Genomic DNA, 20,164 nt, shown 5'->3' with positions numbered 1-20,164 from the left:
TCGGTCTAAGTCATGGCTTCCTCACTGCTACCTTACTCCCATACCTCCAGGTATATTCACTCGCTATCTCGCACCGGATCACGTTTTGTGGTCGGTGTCAGCACTTTCATTCTTCAACAACCCCTTATTTCGCTTGATCCCTTCCTTCCCTTCAGCTTGCATCCATTCTTCCTTCTCGACCAAGCTCCCGTACTGCCGCCCATTCCCTGACCGCACGCGCCTCCGCCAGACCACAGGCCGGCCATGGGATTGCGAAGTTACTTCAAGGCGGATGCCAAAGCAGACCCTAAGCAGGCAGAGCAGGCCAACCAACCGATACCACTTTCAGATACTTACAATGCCTTCCATCCGCCTACGGAGAAGCCACCTACCGCTCCACCTAATGGCTCGTTCGGACAGGAGAGGGGATCTGGGTCTAACTCGCCTTATTCCAGGCCCATGTCAAGGCAGTCGATGTCCTCACAGAAGTCACAGAGGTCTTCCATGATGGACGAGATCCGGCACGAGGTCATGGTCAACTACCTCTTCCAGCAGCAGTGTAAGTTGGCCTCATTCCAGAGCGTACGCATTCTTGCTGGCGGCCTGCTGACTTCCCCTTCAGGTGCCACCATGTGGATCGAAGACATGACCGGAGCTCGTGAGGGAGTGATCCTCCGGAAAGAGAGGGCACAATACCTGGCCTGTCCGCCAGCGTTGCTGCAGTCCACCTTTGCAAGAGGTGTGATGGCGCACAACCTCCCCTCTGCCATGACCATCAACAGTAGAGTCGTCAAGATCCTCCTGGCCAGTTCGCCAGATGCCTCCGACATCCCTCTCAAGAACGGCCTCCGTGTCCAGGTCCTGCCGAACATGGATGTGCTGCCATACGCCCGCAAAGCTCAGTCAGCAGCTTTCATCGCCGCCGAGGGCCTGTTGGTGGTGTGGGATGATGGTACTTGTGCCCCATCTCCTCTCCAATATTTTTCAAAAATGCTGACAGAGGACAGACGCCACCAAGCTCATGGAGCGCGGCCGAGCGATCGAAGCCGAGTTGATGGACCTGGTGTGGAAGGCCGCCGACCCCATGAAGGAGGACGAGAGTGCTGCTGGCGAAGGTAATGAGAAAAAACCGCCGCGTGTGACCGCCATAGAGGTCGACGATGAAAGCGGTGAAGTCTTGCCTGAGAAGAGGCCCACCCACCTCATGAACACCATCCTTGTGGCTTTCACCTTGACTCTGATCACGGTCATGCTCGGCGCAGGCTTTCGCCAGATTGCGCTCGAGATCAAGGTTGACAAGAAATATGCTCGACTGGGCTTCATTGCTCTGGCTCCCGTCCAGATCTTCTTCACGCTGGTGAGCTCTGCATCCTGACTTCCATTGGAACGGTCCACCCCCGCTAATCTTTCGTCAGTTCTTCGCTCAAGTCTTGATTGGCTGTATCGCCCAGCTCTTCGGTCCCGTCAAGCAACTCACCACCAACAGCCGTTTCTACTCTGCAATGCTTCCTCACCGGCTCTCAACCTACCACGCTCTGCCCCACGTGACCTTCCAGTGCCCTGTGTACAAGGAAGGTCTCCATTCCGTCATTGAGCCGACCGTCCGCTCTGTGAAGGCAGCGATTACGACGTACGAATTGCAGGGCGGCAGCGCCAATATCTTTATCAATGACGATGGCCTTCAGCTCGTTTCCGAGGAAGAACGTCAGGCTCGCATCGACTTCTACTCGGACAACAACATTGGCTGGACCGCACGACCGAAGCATGGCGAGAATGGTTTCCTTCGGAGAGGCAAGTTCAAGAAGGTGAGAATAGAAAAAGCTAAGTCCACTACTACTACCATTGCTGACTGTTTGATCAGGCCTCCAACATGAACTACGGCCTCATGCTGTCAAATAAAGTCGAAGAGAAGCTTCTCAACGTCCAGCGATCCGAGTTCTGGACTCAAGCACAGGAGACCGTTGAGTACGAACGCTGCCTTCGTGAGGTTGTCCAGGAAAATGGCGTAGCCTGGTCCGAGGGCAACATCCGTGTTGGCGACTACATCCTGCTTATCGACTCTGACACCCGTGTACCTGTCGACTGTCTCTTGGATGCTGTAAGCGAGATGGAGCAGTCTCCCGACGTCGGCATCATGCAGTTCTCTTCCGGCGTCATGCAAGTAGTTCACGACTTCTTTGAGAACGGCATCGTAAGCATCAAAACCAGCAAGAGAGATGGAATGCAGACTGACATTCATTGACAGACCTTCTTCACCAACGTCATCTACACCGCAATCAATTACACCGTCAGCAACGGCGACATCGCACCATTCGTCGGTCATAACGCCATTCTCCGCTGGTCTGCCATTCAAGAAATCGGCTACTACGACGAAGACGGATTTGAAAAGTTCTGGTCCGAACATCACGTCTCTGAAGACTTCGAGATGTCGCTCCAGCTCCAGACTCGTGGCTACATCATTCGCATGGCCTCCTGGGCCGGCGACGGCTTCAAGGAAGGCGTGTCGCTGACCGTCTACGACGAACTCGCCCGTTGGGAGAAGTATGCTTACGGATGCAACGAGCTGCTCTTCAACCCCATCTACACTTGGCTCTACAAAGGCCCCTTCACGCCTCTCTTCCGGAAGTTCTTGACTGCCAACATCCGGCTGACGAGCAAGATTACAATCCTCTCGTACATTGGCACTTACTACGCTATTGGTAAGCTATTCCTCTCATTCCGATGCAAACGTATTGCTAATTGTTCGCAGGCGCTGCGTGGATCCTCACCATCGCAAACTACTTCGCCATCGGGTGGTATAACGGCTACCTCGACAAGTACTACATCGACTCCTGGAAGGTCTGGTTTTCCATCGTCATCGTGTTCAACGGACTAGGCAACTTCTCCCTCGCGACTATGCGCTACCGCATCGGCACACGAAGCTGGTTGGGCTCCCTTTTCGAGAATCTCAAATGGACGCCTCTGCTCGCCATCTTCCTCGGCGGACTATCTCTCCATCTCTCCGCCGCTCTGCTCTCCCACATGTTCAGCATCGACATGTCTTGGGGTTCGACGAGCAAGGAAGTGGAACAGTCAAACTTCTTCACAGAGATTCCCAAAATCCTCAAACGATTCAAGTTCTCAATGGCCTTTGCGATCCTCGGGATAGTGACCATGGTGGTGATGGCGACTGCATCTTTCGTACCATGGAACTGGAGAATCGACGGCTTCATCGCGATCCTGCCGCTTTCGACGGTGTGCGCGAGCCACTTGCTTCTGCCGATCGTGCTGAACCCGGCTTTGATGACTTTCACTTTCTAAATAATGAGAATGGCTTGGGAATACAGGACATACATGGCTGGGCAGGGTAACGATCTTGGGACGGTACTTGGGCATGCTTAGCGTTGGATCTGCTTTCGGTAATATCCTTCTATGGCACATCAGATGTATGCAAATTCGATCGCTCTTCGACATCAGTCCTCAACCTTGGCCCTTCGGAACACAAGACTCTCAAGTAAAGTACCATCCTCTCGACCACCCGACCACCATCCAGCCGAAACTGAAGATATCGATCACTCCGGCCCATTGCAGGAAGGTCGTCATCAACATCGTCTCGAACCACAGCCATTCGAGCCCGAAATGTACAATCGTAGCCAGTAAAGTGAACATCGCCAACTCGTAGAGTGCTTTGTTCTTGATGTCGTAGGCGGCTCGGATCCGGACAGCTGCTGTGATTGCAGTCCAGGTGCCTGTGTGAGATCGGACGTTAAACGTGGTTTACGAGACTAAGAACTGAGCATTTACCGAACGTGCGACCCTGCATAGCCGTGAACATCCCGTTCGGATACAGTTGCGATGCGTTGCTCCAAGGCTCATGGCCGGATGCGTAGTTGCCGACTGTATTCAGAACCGCTAAGCTAGTCAACTGTTGATGTTTAGCTTCTATGAACAGATGAAGGATGATGTGTCGCCTACGAAGAGGAGCCAGTAAGGAAGCCAACCGTTGTGTGCGGGTGGGAGGATGGTTTGAGGCATGCTGGGAATCTGTGGTGTAGATATTCAGCGGCTGTTTTCTCGCGCATGTAGATCAAAGGTTTTATAGGAAAGACTTTCGCAAGATCGTAAAGATAAGCCACGCATTCGCGTTCGGCCTTGCTATTATCCCGATAACCTCACTCGAGCGTTGACAAGCACTGTCGCCGTTGTTGGTCAGCTCAAGTCTGAATTAGATCTGTTGTTAGTCTGCTCTTGGCCAGGATTTGACATGCATGAAGTATTTGAATTGACGAGGCTTTCCGATATCGTGTTCTGGGAAACATCTTTCTGGGCAAACAAAATTTGATTTTCATAGCCGTGCCGCTGCTGAGCTGGCCAGCCTCATCCTAAGTGTGGCCGATAACTTCGCAAGCTGACGAGACCGTTGCTGGACGATTGCCTCAACGGGCATTTCCACCCCGGCCACCCACCTTATCCAGCGCAGCGACTTGCTCCTTCGACAGTTCTACCTTTGGCAGTAATTTGGTAGAACCCGTGGGAGCCTGCATAAATCCTCGTGCGACAAGATAGCTCAGATACGCACCCACAGCTTCCTTGGTCACTCCAGCAGGAGATGCTTGCTTCCCGGTCAGCTCCTCGTCTTTTCCCAGCGCGCTGCTCGCGTTGTTGTCATCAAGGTTCGGTGCTTTCGTGGCTGCCGGGAGATTTCCAGTGACCATGTGGTACAGACCCAGCAGCGCCAGCTCTTCCTGGTCGTTCTTCGACGACTCCACGTACTGTTCAACCTTCTGCCGCCAGGTGTCGTAGCCTTGGACTGGAGCTGAGTATTCATACTCCTCGAGCGTCTCCAGAAACTGGTTGAAAGTGAGTCGCGGGTGTGCTTCGACATGTGAAACAGTGCCCTTGTCTGCGTGGAGTGCAACAGCCAGAACCTTCTGTGCGACGTGCGGGACAGGCACCATGTTGATCGTATTGCTGACGTCGGGCCGTGACCCAATCTGAACACAACCCTTCAACATCCGGACCAAGAAGTCATCCGTGTTGCTGACACCAGTCTTCTCATCTCCCATGACGTACCCAGGCCGCACGATGACACCGTCAAGGCCCCTCTTGCAGGCTTCTCGGATGAGTGTTTCAGACACCCATTTCGTCTGACCGTAACCAGTGCCAAGCCCTTGCCGGCTTCCTTCCAGGTCGTCTGACTCTAACACCGGCTGGCCGCCCTCCGACTGTTGAACGTAATGCTCGGTGTCCAACGCACTGGTCGAGCTCACGAAAGCCAGCCGCTTTGGCTTGCCAGTTGCACAAAGCTTGATGCACTCCAGCGTCGACTGTACGTTGGCAGGCTTGAGACTCTCATACGGGAGGAGCCAATGAACACGAGCTCCATTATGGACGATGAGATCCGTACCCTTCGTGACCTTGGTGAAGTCAGCATCACTCAAGCCAAGCTGCGGCTTCTCCAGGTCTCCAACGACGACTTCGAGATTGCCTTCGGTGGCCCACCATTCCTGCCATAGTCCGTATGCCGTGCAGGTGGTTCTAATCCGATCCATCCCCTCCTTGGCCGACGACGCCCTGACGTGAGCGTAGACGTGATTTGGGTGCTTGCGCACAATGGCCTCGTGCAGGATATATGCTCCGAGAAAACCGGTCGTCCCAGTCAGTAGGATGCTGGTACCGCCCTCGAAAGCCTCCTTCGGGTCTCTGGCTTTAAAGAGCGGGAACTCCTGCGGCAGATTGGTGACGTGATTTTGAAGGTCGTTAGCGTACTGCTCAGGTTGGTCTTCCTCGTCCTCGGCCTCAGCAACGTCCATTCTCAGTCCGACAGGGTCAAGAGAACGATCGATGTACCTCGCAAGCTTCCTCAATGTCGGCTGCTTGCTCGTCATGGCTGACATCGGTACGTTTGCACCATGCCATCGCTTGTTGATCTTGGGGAGGATCTGTACCGCCATGATGCTGTTCCCACCAAGGTCCTCGAACTTGGCGTCTCTTGGGAGCGTATCCGTGGTGTGACGAGGCAGATGGAATGCCCATATATCTGCCAGAGCTTGCTCGGTCTCAGTCCTGGCGTCCAGATCGCTCGCCTTGGAGATAGCGCCTAGCAGGTCAGCATCTTCAGGGAAGGGTAGAGCTCGTCGATCGACTTTCCCGTTCGGCGTCAAGGGTAATCTCAGCATCGGGATAAACAGCGTCGGCACGGCATATGAAGGCAGCTTCTTCTTGAGCGCATCCCTAGCATTCAAGCTGAGAAGTTCGAAGATCTTCATCCGCTGGCCGACGCCCATACTCTCCTTGGCCGAGACCCTGCGTTTGATGCCGTTTTGCTGTGGTTGCTGTGCTTCTTGCTGCTCCTGCTCGCCATACCACTCTCGCCACTTCTTCATGTCCGGCACGTAGTATGATACCAAGATCTGCTCTTCGTTATGATCTCGCTTCACCAGCGTGACATTCTCACGAATCAATGGATGCTGGGACAGGTGCGTGTCGATCTCGCCGAGCTCGATGCGGAATCCACGGATCTTGACCTGATCGTCTGCCCGGCCAACACACTCGACGTTGCCATCCGGCATGTAGCGCCCTAGATCTCCAGAGCGGTACATACGATCGCGAGGCCCAAAGTAACACTCCCGCCACGGTTCAGGCTTACCTTCGGCGGTCACCCTCTGCTTATCTTCGTCTACCCATTTCTGAGGATCGACGAACCAGTTCTGCACAAACTTCTCCGCCGACTTCTTCTTGTCGCCAAGGTAGTGTTCAGCCAGTCCTCCTGCACGGACATAGATCTCACCAATCTCGCCGACCTCGCATTGCCGCTCTGGCTTCTCACGGTCGACAACAAGCAGCTGAACATCCATCATGCCCATGCCGGCGGGGATGACATCTCCCATCTTGTCGAGGAAGTTTTGATCTTGATTCAGTGATGGGATCTCGTAGTAGGACACGGCTCGTTGGGTCTCTGTGGTTCCGTACATGTTCTTAATTCTGCAGTTCGGGGCCAGCTGTTGCAATCGTCGACAGTCGCGCTTCAATAGCACGTCTCCAACGAAGAATGCGCCGTGAAGGCTTGTGACTTTCGGTTCAGTACTGCCTAGAAGAATCTGGCCCATGGCCGGGGTCAGATGAGTGACTGTAATCTGATTCTCGCTGGCCCAGGTTGCAAGTCGATCAAATGTGATGTACTCTGCAGGAGGTACAATGAGCGCGGCCCCAAGAAACAGCGGCGTGAAAATATCTCGCTGGATAGGATCGTGGGCAATCCCGCTGAGCATCGAGAAACGATCATTCTCCGACAGGCCAAATCGCTTCCGCATCCATGGGAAGTAGTACGCCAACGAGAAATGGCGACCTTTGACACCTTTCGGCTTGCCCTCGGATCCAGAAGTGAAGGACAGGGTAGGAGTGCTGTCCGGGCCAACAACAACGCCTGGGAGGTCTGCTCTGTTCTCCAAGGATGAGGCCAAGCAATCACCATCTTGAGCCATAGTGCCGCCTACAACAGACCCGTCACCCTGCAGCTTCAGCGCAGGCACTTCCGTGCGAAGGCTCAAGTTCTCCTTGATCCACTGTCGAACGCTTCGATCGAGCGGCCCGGCATCTCTCGTTGCCTTGTCGATTACAACAAGCGCCCTCGGTCTCGCCACGTCCAAGTAGATGATCTGGCGGTCCGGTGGGTATGCAGGGTCAATGACGCTGAACGTAGCACCTGCTTTCAGCACACCCATGACTGCCACGACGAGATGTACGCCGCGATGTGCGTACACCATGACAACTTCGCCGCGTTGTACGCCATTGGCGACCAAGTGGTGCGCTAGAACGTTGGAGGCCTCGTTGATCTGCTGGTAGCTGAACGTCCTTCGTGGTGTATCTGAAGATGCTGTCTCAATGACGCAGGCTCGCTCAGGATACTTGATGGCATTGGCAGCGAAGATCTCGTGGATGGCCCCTCGATAGTCTGACCAATGTAGGTCTGATGTTGGATCAGGGCGGACGTCGTCCGGGTTGAGTGCCATTGTGTTGATGTAAAGTCCGAGATTGGTCTTCAATTTCAAATTGTATCGTGATGGGCAGTCACATGCCAGGCACGACTTCACACTCCACGGTCAGCTTGGTATCAGGGTCGTCTTTTTCGTCTTGTAAAGCCGCTATTTAATGGATCTTCAAATGAGTCTCCCATGCAATGCGGTTCAGAAAAATGCTCCGTGGTCGGCATTAAATCAAGCTAGAGCCGAATCGGTTAGCCGGAAACGCAAGGCTGATCTCGAGGGCTGTATAAGTGCTGGCATGGCTTGACAGCCTTGAACTTCTCACACACTTCGCTGCATCGCGATGGTGACGAGCAGCTTCTGGGGCAGTCGCAGCAGGCATGCAACCAAGAGTAGACGACCGCATTATGGTGGCTCGAGCAGCGTGGAACGTCCCAAGAGACGAGTGGATGCGACAGACGAGCCCAAGAACACCCCCGACGAGGATGAACTCCGCAAGAGAAGGCTGGCATACTACGCTGCCACTCCACTCGAACGAAGAAGGATCAACGAAGCGGCAAAGCCGAAGGCTAAGCCAAGGTCCGCCGCTTCTTTGAAAGGAAAGAGCGCATCGATAGGCGATGCGAGGCACAAGCGCAAGGAGCACGGGAGTAGCTCGACGTCGCGCTCCAGTAAGGCTAGTAGGGAGGAGAGCGAACCGCGCGATAGGACGGCTGAATATGTCTACGGGCCGTCGCCTCCAGAGCTTGAGCGTATCGACGAGGAAGGTGGTAGTGAAGGGAATGAAGCCAGCAGATGTAAACGTCCGAGCGCAAAGCATCACCACAGCTCCTCGAAGCGTCGCAGCGTCGGCAGCGCCGCCGATCGTCTCGATGAGTTGGTAATGCCGAATGACAGCATCTCACAAGTGGGATCGCAAAGCACTTCACAGCGGCGGCGCAACTCTGCGTATGCTCGTCCATCGCTTAAGCGCAGCAGCACAACGTCTGTCAGGGTGGAGAAGGCAATCGATAAACGGCTCGAGGAGATAGCCGAGTCATATGAAAGCGGAAAATCAGCCCCCTCATCGCGGAAAGCAACCCGACCAGAGCCAACGCTGCTTGGTTCTGTCTTTCGTCGACACTCAACCACATCCGTCCTGCAAGCTCCTCGCCTGGTGGAGTGCTTGACGTGCGGGTCTGACGATGTCCCTTCGAACAAGTCTGCCAAATTGGCTTGCGACCATCGCATGTGCCACGATTGCCTGAAGAGACTGTTCGAACTGTCGGTCAAGGATCCAGCGCATATGCCTCCAAAGTGCTGTACTGACCAGCACATACCCCTGAATCACGTTGACAAGCTGTTCGACATCAAGTTCAAGACCATGTGGAATCGCAAGTTTCAGGAATACCACACAAAGAACCGACTGTACTGCCCAAAGCCTAGATGCGGCCACTGGATCAAGCCTTCCCACATTCACACATCTCGAGGACGCAAATTCGCTACCTGTCCGAAGTGTAAGACAGAAGTATGTGCGCTTTGCAACAACAAGATGCACAAATCAAGCGACTGCCCCAAGGATCCTGAAATCGCAGAGATCATCGAGCAAGCGAAGAAAGAGGGCTGGCAGCGCTGCTACAGCTGCAACGCAATGGTAGAGAGGAAGGAAGGCTGCAATCACATGACGTGTCGATGCATGGCCGAGTTCTGCATTGTGTGTGGATTGAAGTGGAAGTCATGCAACTGTCCGTGGTTCAACTACAGCAGCCTGCCAAATCCAGACCGGCTGAACGATATGAGAATACCCGAGCCGGTGCAGGTCATGTATCGGCGGGTCTTTGCGGCGGCAGGTGAGCCCTTACCACCTCGTCCACCTCGTGATCGACCCCGGAATGGGCCATTGCCAGAGGTGACATATCAGCGCGAGATGGATGAACGACGGCGACAAGAGCGTCTCGACGCTGACTTGGCTCGTCGACTGCAGCTGGCATCTTTGATGGAGCCCGAGGATGAGCTTCGCCCGCGCCGACGCGGTGAACAGGAAGCATGGGGTCTGGGTAATGCTGCTCGACACTTTCTGAACGACGACTTTGTTCAGAATGCCGCGAATGTAGTGATGAATGCTTTCGGGGATGCCAACATGGGGCGGAGAGGCGAACGAGCCTCTGGACGAAGACGACCACCGAGATCAGGAGGTCAAAACGATGGCGAGCCCGGCCTTCCGAACGACTTCCTCGGTGATGCGAGCGTCCTCGGTGTCGGACCTTCTACACGCTTGCCACGAAGTGCAGAGCGTCCGGCGGAACGACCTGTGTATTACGAATGAACTGCACGAGTCATGTCTTCACGACCACGAACGGCCAATCTACTGGTGATTTCTGGATATGTATTGCTATTTGAGCCTCATGTGAGAACGTTTGATACCCTTTCAGACTCTTAGTCTCTCCGCTCTATTCACTCTCAGGTGTTACGATGAGCTTACGACTGGCCAGCATTTGCATTTCGCCCTTTGGTGGAGAAACTACCTTAAGGCATCACCAACCCCGCACAATCATGCAGACACTCCACCACGACGTAGGTAGGAATTCAGCTGCACAACTAAGCTCTGTTCTGCATTGCCATGACCTCACTCCCGAATGCTTACAACTTCCCCACCGACAACGTTCGCATTACTTGCGAGGTGTGGGTATAGGTAGGTCGGCTTCCGCTTCTCTTCTCCTTCTCTTCTTCAATCTCGTACCACCGCGCACCATGAGGCACACAACACCAGTTCTTCTCGGCCTCGCTGCCACAAGTGCAGCTCAAAATGTCACTCAATCCATCGCTCCATCCGCTACGGTGAATGGAACTCGAACTCAGAATCCAACGGCGTTCGCCTCGCCGTTCGTACTAAACGTGCAGGACCTGTGGGATCTCTTGGTTGGACCAGTGTCAGAGGCGTATTATACCACGACCATATCAGCGACGTCTGTACCGTCCAGCTCTCTGGTTCCTCCTCCGCCGCTGTACTACCCGGCTTTTCCGACGGGGCCACAGCAGCCTGTCGAGGCGAAGAATGAGTCGTGGTCGTTTCCTAAGGACTTCTGGTATACCACGACTCATAATCGCTCTTAGCATAAGTGCTAACACAAAGCAGGTGGGGAGTTGCTGGCGCTGCCTACCAAATTGAGGGTGCAGCCAAAGACGGCGGAAGAGGGTAACAGACTAATGGCCAAAACTCTACCGTGTCTGAGACTTTCGCTAACCCTCTGGTCCTTCCAGACCCTCCGTCTGGGACGTCTACAGCCACAGGACTGGCCTCATCGCGGACAACAACACAGCTGACGTAACCAACAACAACTATTACATGTACAAAGACGACATTGCCAGGATTGCGGCACTGGGCGTCAGATCTTACTCGTTCACATTGTCCTGGAGTCGGATCCTGCCGTTCGGCCGAGGCGCCGTCAACGAAGAGGCAATTGCGCACTACAATGATCTGATCGATACCTGCATCGAGTACAATGTCATACCGATGGCGACGCTATATCATTGGGACACGCCGCTTGTTTTGCAAGATACATACGGAGGCAAGTACCTCTTGTTTGAATTCCATTCCCTGCTCTACGTTCTCTGTCATACGGAGAATACCATCACAAGGCCTTCTGGTTCGTCGTCGGAGACATCAGCTAACGAATTTTCCTTAGGCTGGCTCTCTGAGGACATCGTTAATGATTTTGTCGAATACGCCCGCATCGCTTATGGACGATTCGGCGACAGGGTCAAGCATTGGTTCACAGTCAACGAGCGTGAGTTTACTATTGCTTTTTCGTTTCAGCGTACTGACGTGCACAGCGATCGTCTTCTGTCAGCAATACCCGTTCCCTGCACATTACTACAAGACGATCGACATCCCGGACGTTCGCCAACAATTCTACTGTGGGCAGAGCGTGCTGTTGGCTCATTCGAAGGCGTACCACCTTGGCAAGAGCATGATGCCGGATTCTATGATCTCATACAAGAATGGTACGTTATTGTCCCGACAGGCTTTGTTGATGATGGTGATACTAATGTTGTATGCAGTGTGTTGAGAACCTTGGAAATGAACTCCTGCTATTAAGGAGATTTCGGAAGCTGACCTCAGTATAGAACGGCGGCTACAAGATCCCACTTACCAATTCCACTGAGGATGCCAGAGCAGTGCAGCGGGCCTGGGATTTCAACGAGGGCTGGTTCTCTGACCCCATCTATCGTAAGTCTGTCTGGCGGCAGGAGCAACTCCTTTAGCATTCACTGAAACTTGCGAGACGTCTGCTGACAACATCCCGCCGTGCTCCAAGTCACCGGCGACTATCCTTCCAGTGTCAAGCAATACGTTTCCACCTTCCTGCGCCCCTTCACCGCCTCTGAAAAGCGATCGATCAGAGGCTCTGCCGACATCTACGCTCACGACGCCTACACATCCCAGTTCTACTTCGCTCCCCCGGGTGGCATAGATGCATGCATTAACGACTCTTCGAACGCCGCATACCCTTCCTGCGCTGCTACTCAGTACACCTACGAAGATGGGTGGCTCATCGGACCCGCAGCTGACCCGCTTGCGCCGTGGCTGCACAAAGCCACCGACTGGGTCCCGCAGTTCCTGCATTACCTCAAAGACACGTGGGCAGATCCGGCTGGCAACCTGCCACTCGCGGTGACCGAATTCGGCTTTGCGGAACCGTTCGAGGCGCAGAAGACCCTGCTGCAGGACATCCTCTACGATCCCATCCGGATGAGTTACTACCACGACTACATGCGAGCGATCTTGATTGCTATGAGTGAGGGTGTCAACGTTGTTGGCTGCTTAGCGTGGTCATTGTATGACAACTTTGAGGTTTGTTGGATCTCTTCCAGTGTCATTGGAGGATGAGTAACTGACGAGCTCGCAGTGGGCTTCTGGGTTTGCGGTCAAGTTCGGGATGCAGTACGGTGAGTATTCAGATGACCATTCGTAGATGCTACAGAGCTGACATTTTTAGTGAACTTCACCGATCCGAAGCTGCCACGATACTACAAGGCTTCCTTCTTCGAGTACAAGAACGCCTTCGACTTGTATCAGGAGAAGTAGATCCGAGAGATATGAGAGCCAAAAGCAGCCTTCGGCTTGAACGAAGGCATGAAACCCCACCTATACTAACATTACGACGCAGCTCAAGCAGCCTTCAACATCGTCCACCTCGTGGTCATGGCGAATTCTCGCGGACTTTCCGCATCTCAGAGTCTCCGGTAGCATTCTCAGTAACTCTCGTTCTTATACTTGCGACTTACCGATCCTCCTGCTGGCACCTCTAATGCTTTGGCCTTTGAAGTACAGCAGGAACGGTACCGGTGTGAAAGATGCTGCAACAGCTGCCAGTATCGTCGTTGCGTGATGATCTCCGAGATTTCTGTACGTGGGCATAGCGACAATGACCATACAGCCGCCGAGGGTATATCTCACTAGTGTCACCGCCACCAGCGCGGACGCAGCGTACCGCGTGAACGCCTGGATGAGATACACATAAATTGATAGGAAGACCGACAGCAGGCTGAAACCGAAGAACGCGCAGCTGTATGGCGTTTGTCAGCAAGGACGACATCACTTCATGTTCGATCTCGAGGATGGTACGACTCACGCAACAATCGGACTCCAGTATGAGACAGAAGGAAAATCGGACCACGCCAGCCGGAACAAGCAGGTCGGCAGAATCGGAGCCGCTATCATCGCCCACCACAGCATGGCCTCTGGCTCAGCATGCGCTTTGCCCTCTGCAGCTGCTTTCTTGTACTCGCGGCCGATCAAGATGCCGTACAGAGGAGTACACACGGCGTATACCCACCGGCCAATGACCATGCTGACGAACATCAGGTAGGCACTCCCTTGATCGAAGCCGTAAGACCCAGTGAAGATGAATGGCGCTCCAGTGAAAAAGCTGAAGGAGACGATGTAGACGAAGGTCAGGTAAGCCGTGAGGACCATGACGATTGGCTCCGTGACCAAGATCGATGTCGGCCGCTGAAGGGCTTCATACAACTTTCGGCCAAAGGACGTGGCTGTTGCTGACTCCAATGGACCACGGTATCGAGAATCCCTGGTGCTCCTACGCAAAGCCGATGCTTTCCAACCGAGGATCGTGGGACCATAAGTCTCAGGCAGGAAGAGTATCATTGTGGTCATCAGCCCGCCGGCGATGCAGGCTGTGATCTAATCTGCCCATCTCCAGTCCATCACAGACTCGCCGACATAGCCGCCAACCACGGGTGCAATCATCGGTCCAAATAATGCGACAGCGCCGAACCAAGGGAAGATCTTGCTACGCATTTCGTGGCTGAATACGTCTCCGAGCGTACCTCCCGCAGTGGTGAATGCGGTAGAGCCGAAGAAGCCTGCGAGGAACCTGAAGACCAGCTGAGCTCCAAAGTTGGGACTCAATGCTGAGCCGAGAATCCAGCAGCAGAACAATGCCAATGTGCCGATATAGATGGGGTTCCTCCCGAATGTCTCGGAGAGAGGGCTCGCGAACGGTGCTCCTACACCGAACCCGACGAGAAATAATACTGTCGCCAATGATTCTGCCTCTTCGCTGACACGGAATTCTGCAGCGGCTTGCGAAATCAGGGGCGAGTCGATGGACGAAGCGAAGCCGGCGATGCAGGCCACGCTAGCTGTCATGATGTTGGTCCCAAACTTCATCCATGAAGGCCAGTTCTGAGGGTCGATTGGATCGTTTGGGTCTCCAAAGCCAACCTGGAAACTTTTGTCTTCCGAGGTGTTGTCGAGCTCTTTACTGACGGTGGTGTGCAGTGCTGGGTGGCCAACGGATGCTGGCTCATTGGATGTTGGGATCTTCTCCTGTGAACGAGTCATCGACAGCATGTTCATCGCAACAGTGGCCTGCGTACCTTTTGCGGCGCTCGAGTGACGGAAGCAGTGGCTTGCGTCTGCTTGCGAACGTGATGCCTGATGCGTCTAATTTGGAGGAGCGATTGCATCTTGCTGTTGATTGTCGATGCTGGGTCTCAAGATCCTGCGGTATCGAAGGTTGCTCCAGTCATAAGTACATCAGATGCTATCGAACTGGTGAATCAGACGGCGAAGTACTGGTTTATAACAAGAAAGTGCGATCAATGTGGATGGTCATCTGTCCATGTTCGGAGCGCCTACTGTGGGCCTCATGCTGAGCAATGCCTACTGCAAGGCGTCGGCATCATTGATATGCCTTAGTGATGCCTGCAAACTGATTAGACTGGTGACCTTTGCCCGAGGCAATATTGCTGATACACCGTATTCGGGTTTAGATACAGCGCTTGCAAGATTAAGATCGATAGTTGCAGACGCTCATATAGCGGGGAGTGAGTAATCGTCTGATGAACTTCCCGTCTTCCTGGAATTATTCTTGTCGATGCCGGTGCACCCTTTGCATTACTTCTGCACAGCAGAGGAACTGTGACCACGAATAATTTTGGCTTCGTGACTTCGAACACAACCCATACTTCGACATGGACCCTCTCCTCCCCTTCGCAGACATTGCCCTGTCCAATGTATTATTTCTGTAACACAGATTCATCGGAATCAACGGAGATGACACCTGCCTTGTGGGAAATCGTATGTTGCTCGCCTGCAAGTCATCGTCGCCGAAGTGACTACCTTCGCCGAAGTCGAGAGCGTTTGATTACGGACGTAATGGAGAACTACGGCCAACAAGCGCGAGAAGGTTAGATGAGGACAAATTACAGTGGTTGCGAATTCTCGTATGGTTGACTCATGGTCTACTAAGGACGTTATCTCTTCTCAAGGTAGCAATGGCGATGTACCGTCCATGAAGAACCCATGCTGTCTCAGAAGCAGCCTGACATGGAGAATATCTGCAACGGTTCCACCCCTCGCGCCTATCCTCCCATCCAATCCGGCCTGATATCCCTATACTCGCTTCTTCGGCCGTGGTCGCAGGCAGGCACGCCGGACACAGTGCGAGAGTCCACCTGATCGCAACGACTCAGACCCTTCGCCCATCCTCCCCCACAGCGTCCGAAGCCGCTTTGTATTGGCAGATCTCAACATCGTCGTCCATTCGCCTAGACTCTCATCCTTGTAGGTGGTCGCTCCGATCAGTGTGCGGTGTGAGTTGAGGAAGACGTTGGACCAATGTCCGGCTGGAACATGATACAGCTCGTGCCGCAGAGCGATATGCTTGTGCTGCTTCGAGAACTTGTTATACCAATTCCAGCCATTGGCGTGGCTAGCATCCTGTGCAAACTTGTTGACTCCCTTGATGGTGCGAAAGTAGTATATGTAGAGCATGTCGTTGCTTGCTGATCTCTCCTTATCGGCGATCCAGGACGAAGCCCCAAGCATGCCGAACTCCTCGCGCCGCTGCTCGAGGTTTGATGCTATGTCGTCAAAGTACGCCACAAACCGAGCAACACCCGGCGAGAATATTCCGAGCGCATGGTTGACTTGAGCGCCGACCAGGAACACGACAATTTGGCCATCGGGACCGCTTGCAGAGACAATTTTACCACCACTAACAGCGTTTGTGACTCCTTTCTGCACCCCTTCCATCCAGATGTTCCGCCTGAGGCCTGCATGCATTAAAAGAGCGTCCAGGGAGGCCCAGGCAAGCAGAATTGTCGGCACCCAAAGGAGAATAGATTGCAACCTAGGCAAGAGCCATGAGATCGCGCTATAGCCGACTATCGAGACGCATATCCAGGTGCTAAGCTTGAAGCTATCAATGAGAATCTATACCGTTGGTCAGTTACGCTATGCCTCATGGAACCTTGCTGTGAGACCATTATTCCACCTACCCCCAAGCGTCGACTAGGCTTTGCAGACTGCGAACGGGCGACCGATTCGCCCATAATTAATGGTTTATTCTTGAGTAAGAAGAAAAGAGCAGAGGATGCGGACAGAAGAAAGCATTTCAGCACTTCCTTTTGAGCGTATGCAATGAGACGGTACTCATCAGCCCTACCCAGATGACATTAACGCGGCTGATGATCAGTACAAGGACCATAAGCAGGAGGGTGATCGTAGCAGCTGTGGTATCCGAAGGATTGGACATTCCCGTGCGCTGCATGCGCACGCTGGCTTGAGCTGATGGAACACGGTGTCGCAAAGCGCTGTCAGCTGAGCAAAGATCAAGTCTTTCTTGGTGTCGAAGATGCAGGATGTAGGCGTTGAGAGAGATCATGGTGCTGGAATCACTAATCAGTCGGTCGATGGGCTAGGAACAGCAATGTCATGTCAGCCATCCCATCGTCCGACTCAACGGTTGATTGACCGCTAGTGTGATCACAAAACCGCCAGGATGTATGTGTGGAAGCAGGAAGGATGGTATACGGTTGTATGGGGTTGGATTAAGGAGGTGGTCAATGCTGCGGTCGGTGAAATTGAAGTGAGAGGCCTCGGGAGACGTGACACAACGACTCATCACACCTTCCATTGTTGACAGTCCTGCACAGCCCCAATTACAAACAGCAAATGGACAACAGCGTATCCAGTTCCACGATGTCGACGAACATATATTTTCATACAGCCATGCGTGCCATGGCGTTCTCGAGATGGGGGACGCATCACCATCACCACCATAATCGGACGACCTGACTTGACCATTTGTTGGAGATGACAGCGACAAAAGTGCTCCTCACAGGTGCATCGGGCTACATGTACCAAGCAGCCTAACCTTCAATGGATCACCAGCGTGTCTGACAATGTCTAGTGGAGGTGCTGTGCTCTCGCGGATTCTCTCCAGCAAAGGGACAATCGAAGTGTTTGCTCTGGTGCGCTCGATCGAAGCTCGTGATGCTGTGAAAGGCTTGGGTGCCACGCCCATTCATTTCGAGGGCCTGCAGGATCTAGAGGTCATTAAGAGAGCCGCAAGCGAACACGATGGTAAAGAACGCTGGTCTGCATGTTCATATCAATCCGCTAACCGATGCTACGTTCAGTTGTCATCAGTTGTGCCTCAGCCATGGATCTGCCATCGTGCGGAGCTTTGGTAGAAGGATTGGGGTCTCGCAGAGCGGAGACAGGTCGTGACGTCCACTACATCCACGTAAGAGGCATATCCATCTCTTTCGCAACGTGCATCCACGCTAACTGTTGCTTGACAAGATGTCGGGAACCTCGAACTTTGGCGATAGCCGTGTTACGGGACACGAGAGTATTGAAGTGCTGAAGGACACTGATGCCGTGTTCGACTTTGAGAAGGCCAACGCAGATGCGTGGATTACGAGAAAGGTGGACGTTCATCTGATTACTCTGGGAGAGCAACTTGGGGTGAAGACTTATCTCGTCAACCCTCCATTGATCTGTAATGTACCCTTTTTTGGTGCCTTCATCTTGGAGACCGACCAAAGCAGATGGTAAGGGTTCCCGGCCATCGAACCAGCACTCACTTCAGGTGCCGTGATCACGCACAGCACGATTAGTGAGTCTACTATTCATCATCTCCAGGGCCGCCTCTGCGTGATGATCCGGACTGTCATCCTGCAGCCGGCTCAATGCTCCTCACGGCTAGAAGTTCGCGGGCGGCGGTACGTTGTAATCACGGCACCGCACTGGAAATTCAGTGTGGCCTTTTCTGGAGACACGTTGATTGTTAGGATGATCTATTCTCCAGGCATCTGTGCAGCAAGTATCATCCCATCAACATCAACGTGCTAACGCGAAATCTCACGTTGTGCATGCTTTACAAAGCAGTGCAATGCAGCTCGCTCCTTCCCAATGTCCGCGCTTCATTCGAACGCACCCCAAAACCCTTTGACATTGATGTTGACATAGCGTTAATCGAGGGCCTTCGCCAGCGTGTCAACGACTCCAGACTACCGACACCGGAGGAAGGGCTCCGTCATTCGGGCGAAGATGGGCCTTCCGTTGTAGAACCGTCAATGGTTCAGGACTACTGAATGAATGAGTATGATTGGACTGCTACGCAGGCTGACATCAATAAAAGGCAAGTGTTCATAACTCCTAGACTACCATCAATGCTAACAGAAGCTTCCCAGGCTACACCAGTTCACCGGCCTCATCGACACCCAGACGGCGAACGACTCACTCGCCGTCCCATTGCACTTCGTCCACCATCGCTCCGACCGGCAAGACGCCATTCCCCTCCTCTTCTTGCACGGCTGGCCAGGCTCCTTCCTCGAAGTCGAGAACATCATCGACCTGCTCACTCACCCGCCCAAATCATCTCTCCCAGCTTTCCACGTCGTGGCACCGTCTATACCCGGCTTCGGCTTCTCGCCCGCACCCGTGAACGACGGCTTTGGCCCGAGAGAAGCTAGCCAGGCCTTCAACGCCCTCATGCTCAAACTCAACTACACCAAGTACGTCTACCAGGGCGGCGACTTTGCCGGCACCATCTTCCGTTACCAAGCAACACGGTTTCCGGACAACCTCGTATCCGGCCTCTCCAACTTCTGGGTCGTCCCGCCAACACCCTCAGACAACGAACGATACCGCAACAACCACACATCCCCTGAAGAGACAGCCTACATCAAGCACATCACCGCCTACATCACCCAAGAATCCGGCTACCGCATCGTGCAAGAGATGAGCCCACTCACCCTCGCCTACGCGCTCACCGACTCCCCGCTGGGCTTTGCGATGTGGATCTACAACCTCATGCGCATCGCAATCGATCCTACCATCTCGACCTGGACGCCTCGGGAGATTGTCACCTGGAGTCTGATGTATACGATCCAAGGCCCGTATGGTGGGCTGAGGATGTACAAGGAAATGCTCGCGGAGGGTGCTTTCAGAGGCTTAGTCGAAGGCAGACCACCATATGTGCGGCAACCTGTCGCGGTTTCAGAGTTCCCGCACGACATCTGGTACGGTGAGTCGTTGGACTGAGCGCGAAGACAGGGCAATGTGAAGGCGAGGTACGTGCATGCCACAGGAGGGCACTTTGCCGCGTGGCAGACGCCGAAGCTGTTGGCTGGTGATATGTGGAGGTGGTTCGGGGATAGAGAGTTGTCTGGGACCCATGTGTTCTACTCAACAACATCAGAGTAGTGGCATCCGCACGGCCACGTAGCAAGTGCGTCTGGAACGTTCTCCAGCGATTCCAGCACAAGTCAGCATTGGGCCTCACCTCACCTACTCACCTCGGATACGTCTTATGGGTTGAAAGTGGCAGTTGCACAGTAATGATTTGAGTATCGTGACCTCTCGCCAGCTGTACAATACCTCCTCTAAAGTAAAGCTCTGCAACCGCTATGCCAAGCCCAGC

General features: G+C 53.7%; 8 protein-coding genes across 8 annotated transcripts; 4 read left to right on the top strand and 4 right to left on the bottom strand.

Annotated features, from left to right (window-relative positions):
- Positions 1-243: 243 nt before the first annotated feature.
- Positions 244-3,279, top strand: LTR77_005384 (uncharacterized protein; the record flags this gene model as incomplete). Its single annotated transcript, XM_064802630.1, has 7 exons — positions 244-538; positions 602-931; positions 987-1,336; positions 1,395-1,784; positions 1,841-2,170; positions 2,225-2,678; positions 2,729-3,279. The coding sequence occupies 7 exons, from the start codon at positions 244-246 to the stop codon at positions 3,277-3,279; spliced, it is 2,700 nt and encodes an 899-aa protein (XP_064658755.1).
- A 189-nt stretch (positions 3,280-3,468) lies between these two features.
- LYS2 (large subunit of alpha-aminoadipate reductase) lies at positions 3,469-7,970 on the bottom strand (the record flags this gene model as incomplete). The annotated part of the gene is made up of 4 exons (XM_064802629.1): positions 3,469-3,707; positions 3,763-3,883; positions 3,934-4,002; positions 4,425-7,970. The coding sequence occupies 4 exons, from the start codon at positions 7,968-7,970 to the stop codon at positions 3,469-3,471; spliced, it is 3,975 nt and encodes a 1,324-aa protein (XP_064658754.1).
- Positions 7,971-8,286: 316 nt separating this feature from the next.
- LTR77_005382 (uncharacterized protein) lies at positions 8,287-10,248 on the top strand (the record flags this gene model as incomplete). Its single annotated transcript, XM_064802628.1, has 1 exon — positions 8,287-10,248. The coding sequence occupies one exon, from the start codon at positions 8,287-8,289 to the stop codon at positions 10,246-10,248; it is 1,962 nt and encodes a 653-aa protein (XP_064658753.1).
- Positions 10,249-11,268: 1,020 nt separating this feature from the next.
- Positions 11,269-13,011, top strand: LTR77_005381 (uncharacterized protein; the record flags this gene model as incomplete). The annotated part of the gene is made up of 7 exons (XM_064802627.1): positions 11,269-11,710; positions 11,757-11,927; positions 11,948-11,976; positions 12,051-12,153; positions 12,242-12,777; positions 12,833-12,872; positions 12,923-13,011. 7 exons carry the CDS (start codon positions 11,269-11,271, stop codon positions 13,009-13,011), a joined length of 1,410 nt encoding a protein of 469 aa, XP_064658752.1.
- A 183-nt stretch (positions 13,012-13,194) lies between these two features.
- On the bottom strand, positions 13,195-14,091 carry LTR77_005380 (uncharacterized protein; the record flags this gene model as incomplete). Its single annotated transcript, XM_064802626.1, has 2 exons — positions 13,195-13,492; positions 13,559-14,091. 2 exons carry the CDS (start codon positions 14,089-14,091, stop codon positions 13,195-13,197), a joined length of 831 nt encoding a protein of 276 aa, XP_064658751.1.
- A 36-nt stretch (positions 14,092-14,127) lies between these two features.
- LTR77_005379 (uncharacterized protein) lies at positions 14,128-14,915 on the bottom strand (the record flags this gene model as incomplete). Its single annotated transcript, XM_064802625.1, has 2 exons — positions 14,128-14,775; positions 14,826-14,915. 2 exons carry the CDS (start codon positions 14,913-14,915, stop codon positions 14,128-14,130), a joined length of 738 nt encoding a protein of 245 aa, XP_064658750.1.
- Positions 14,916-15,843: 928 nt separating this feature from the next.
- Positions 15,844-16,784, bottom strand: LTR77_005378 (uncharacterized protein; the record flags this gene model as incomplete). The annotated part of the gene is made up of 2 exons (XM_064802624.1): positions 15,844-16,665; positions 16,731-16,784. The coding sequence occupies 2 exons, from the start codon at positions 16,782-16,784 to the stop codon at positions 15,844-15,846; spliced, it is 876 nt and encodes a 291-aa protein (XP_064658749.1).
- Positions 16,785-18,039: 1,255 nt separating this feature from the next.
- On the top strand, positions 18,040-19,785 carry LTR77_005377 (uncharacterized protein; the record flags this gene model as incomplete). Its single annotated transcript, XM_064802623.1, has 2 exons — positions 18,040-18,290; positions 18,933-19,785. 2 exons carry the CDS (start codon positions 18,040-18,042, stop codon positions 19,783-19,785), a joined length of 1,104 nt encoding a protein of 367 aa, XP_064658748.1.
- Between the last annotated feature and the right edge of the window lie 379 nt (positions 19,786-20,164).

This window comes from Saxophila tyrrhenica, assembly GCF_035928015.1.
Source record: "Saxophila tyrrhenica strain CCFEE 5935 chromosome Unknown scaffold_8, whole genome shotgun sequence".
Classification (NCBI taxonomy): Eukaryota; Fungi; Ascomycota; class Dothideomycetes; order Mycosphaerellales; family Extremaceae; genus Saxophila; species Saxophila tyrrhenica.
This window is presented reverse-complemented; position numbering and strand designations above follow the sequence as displayed.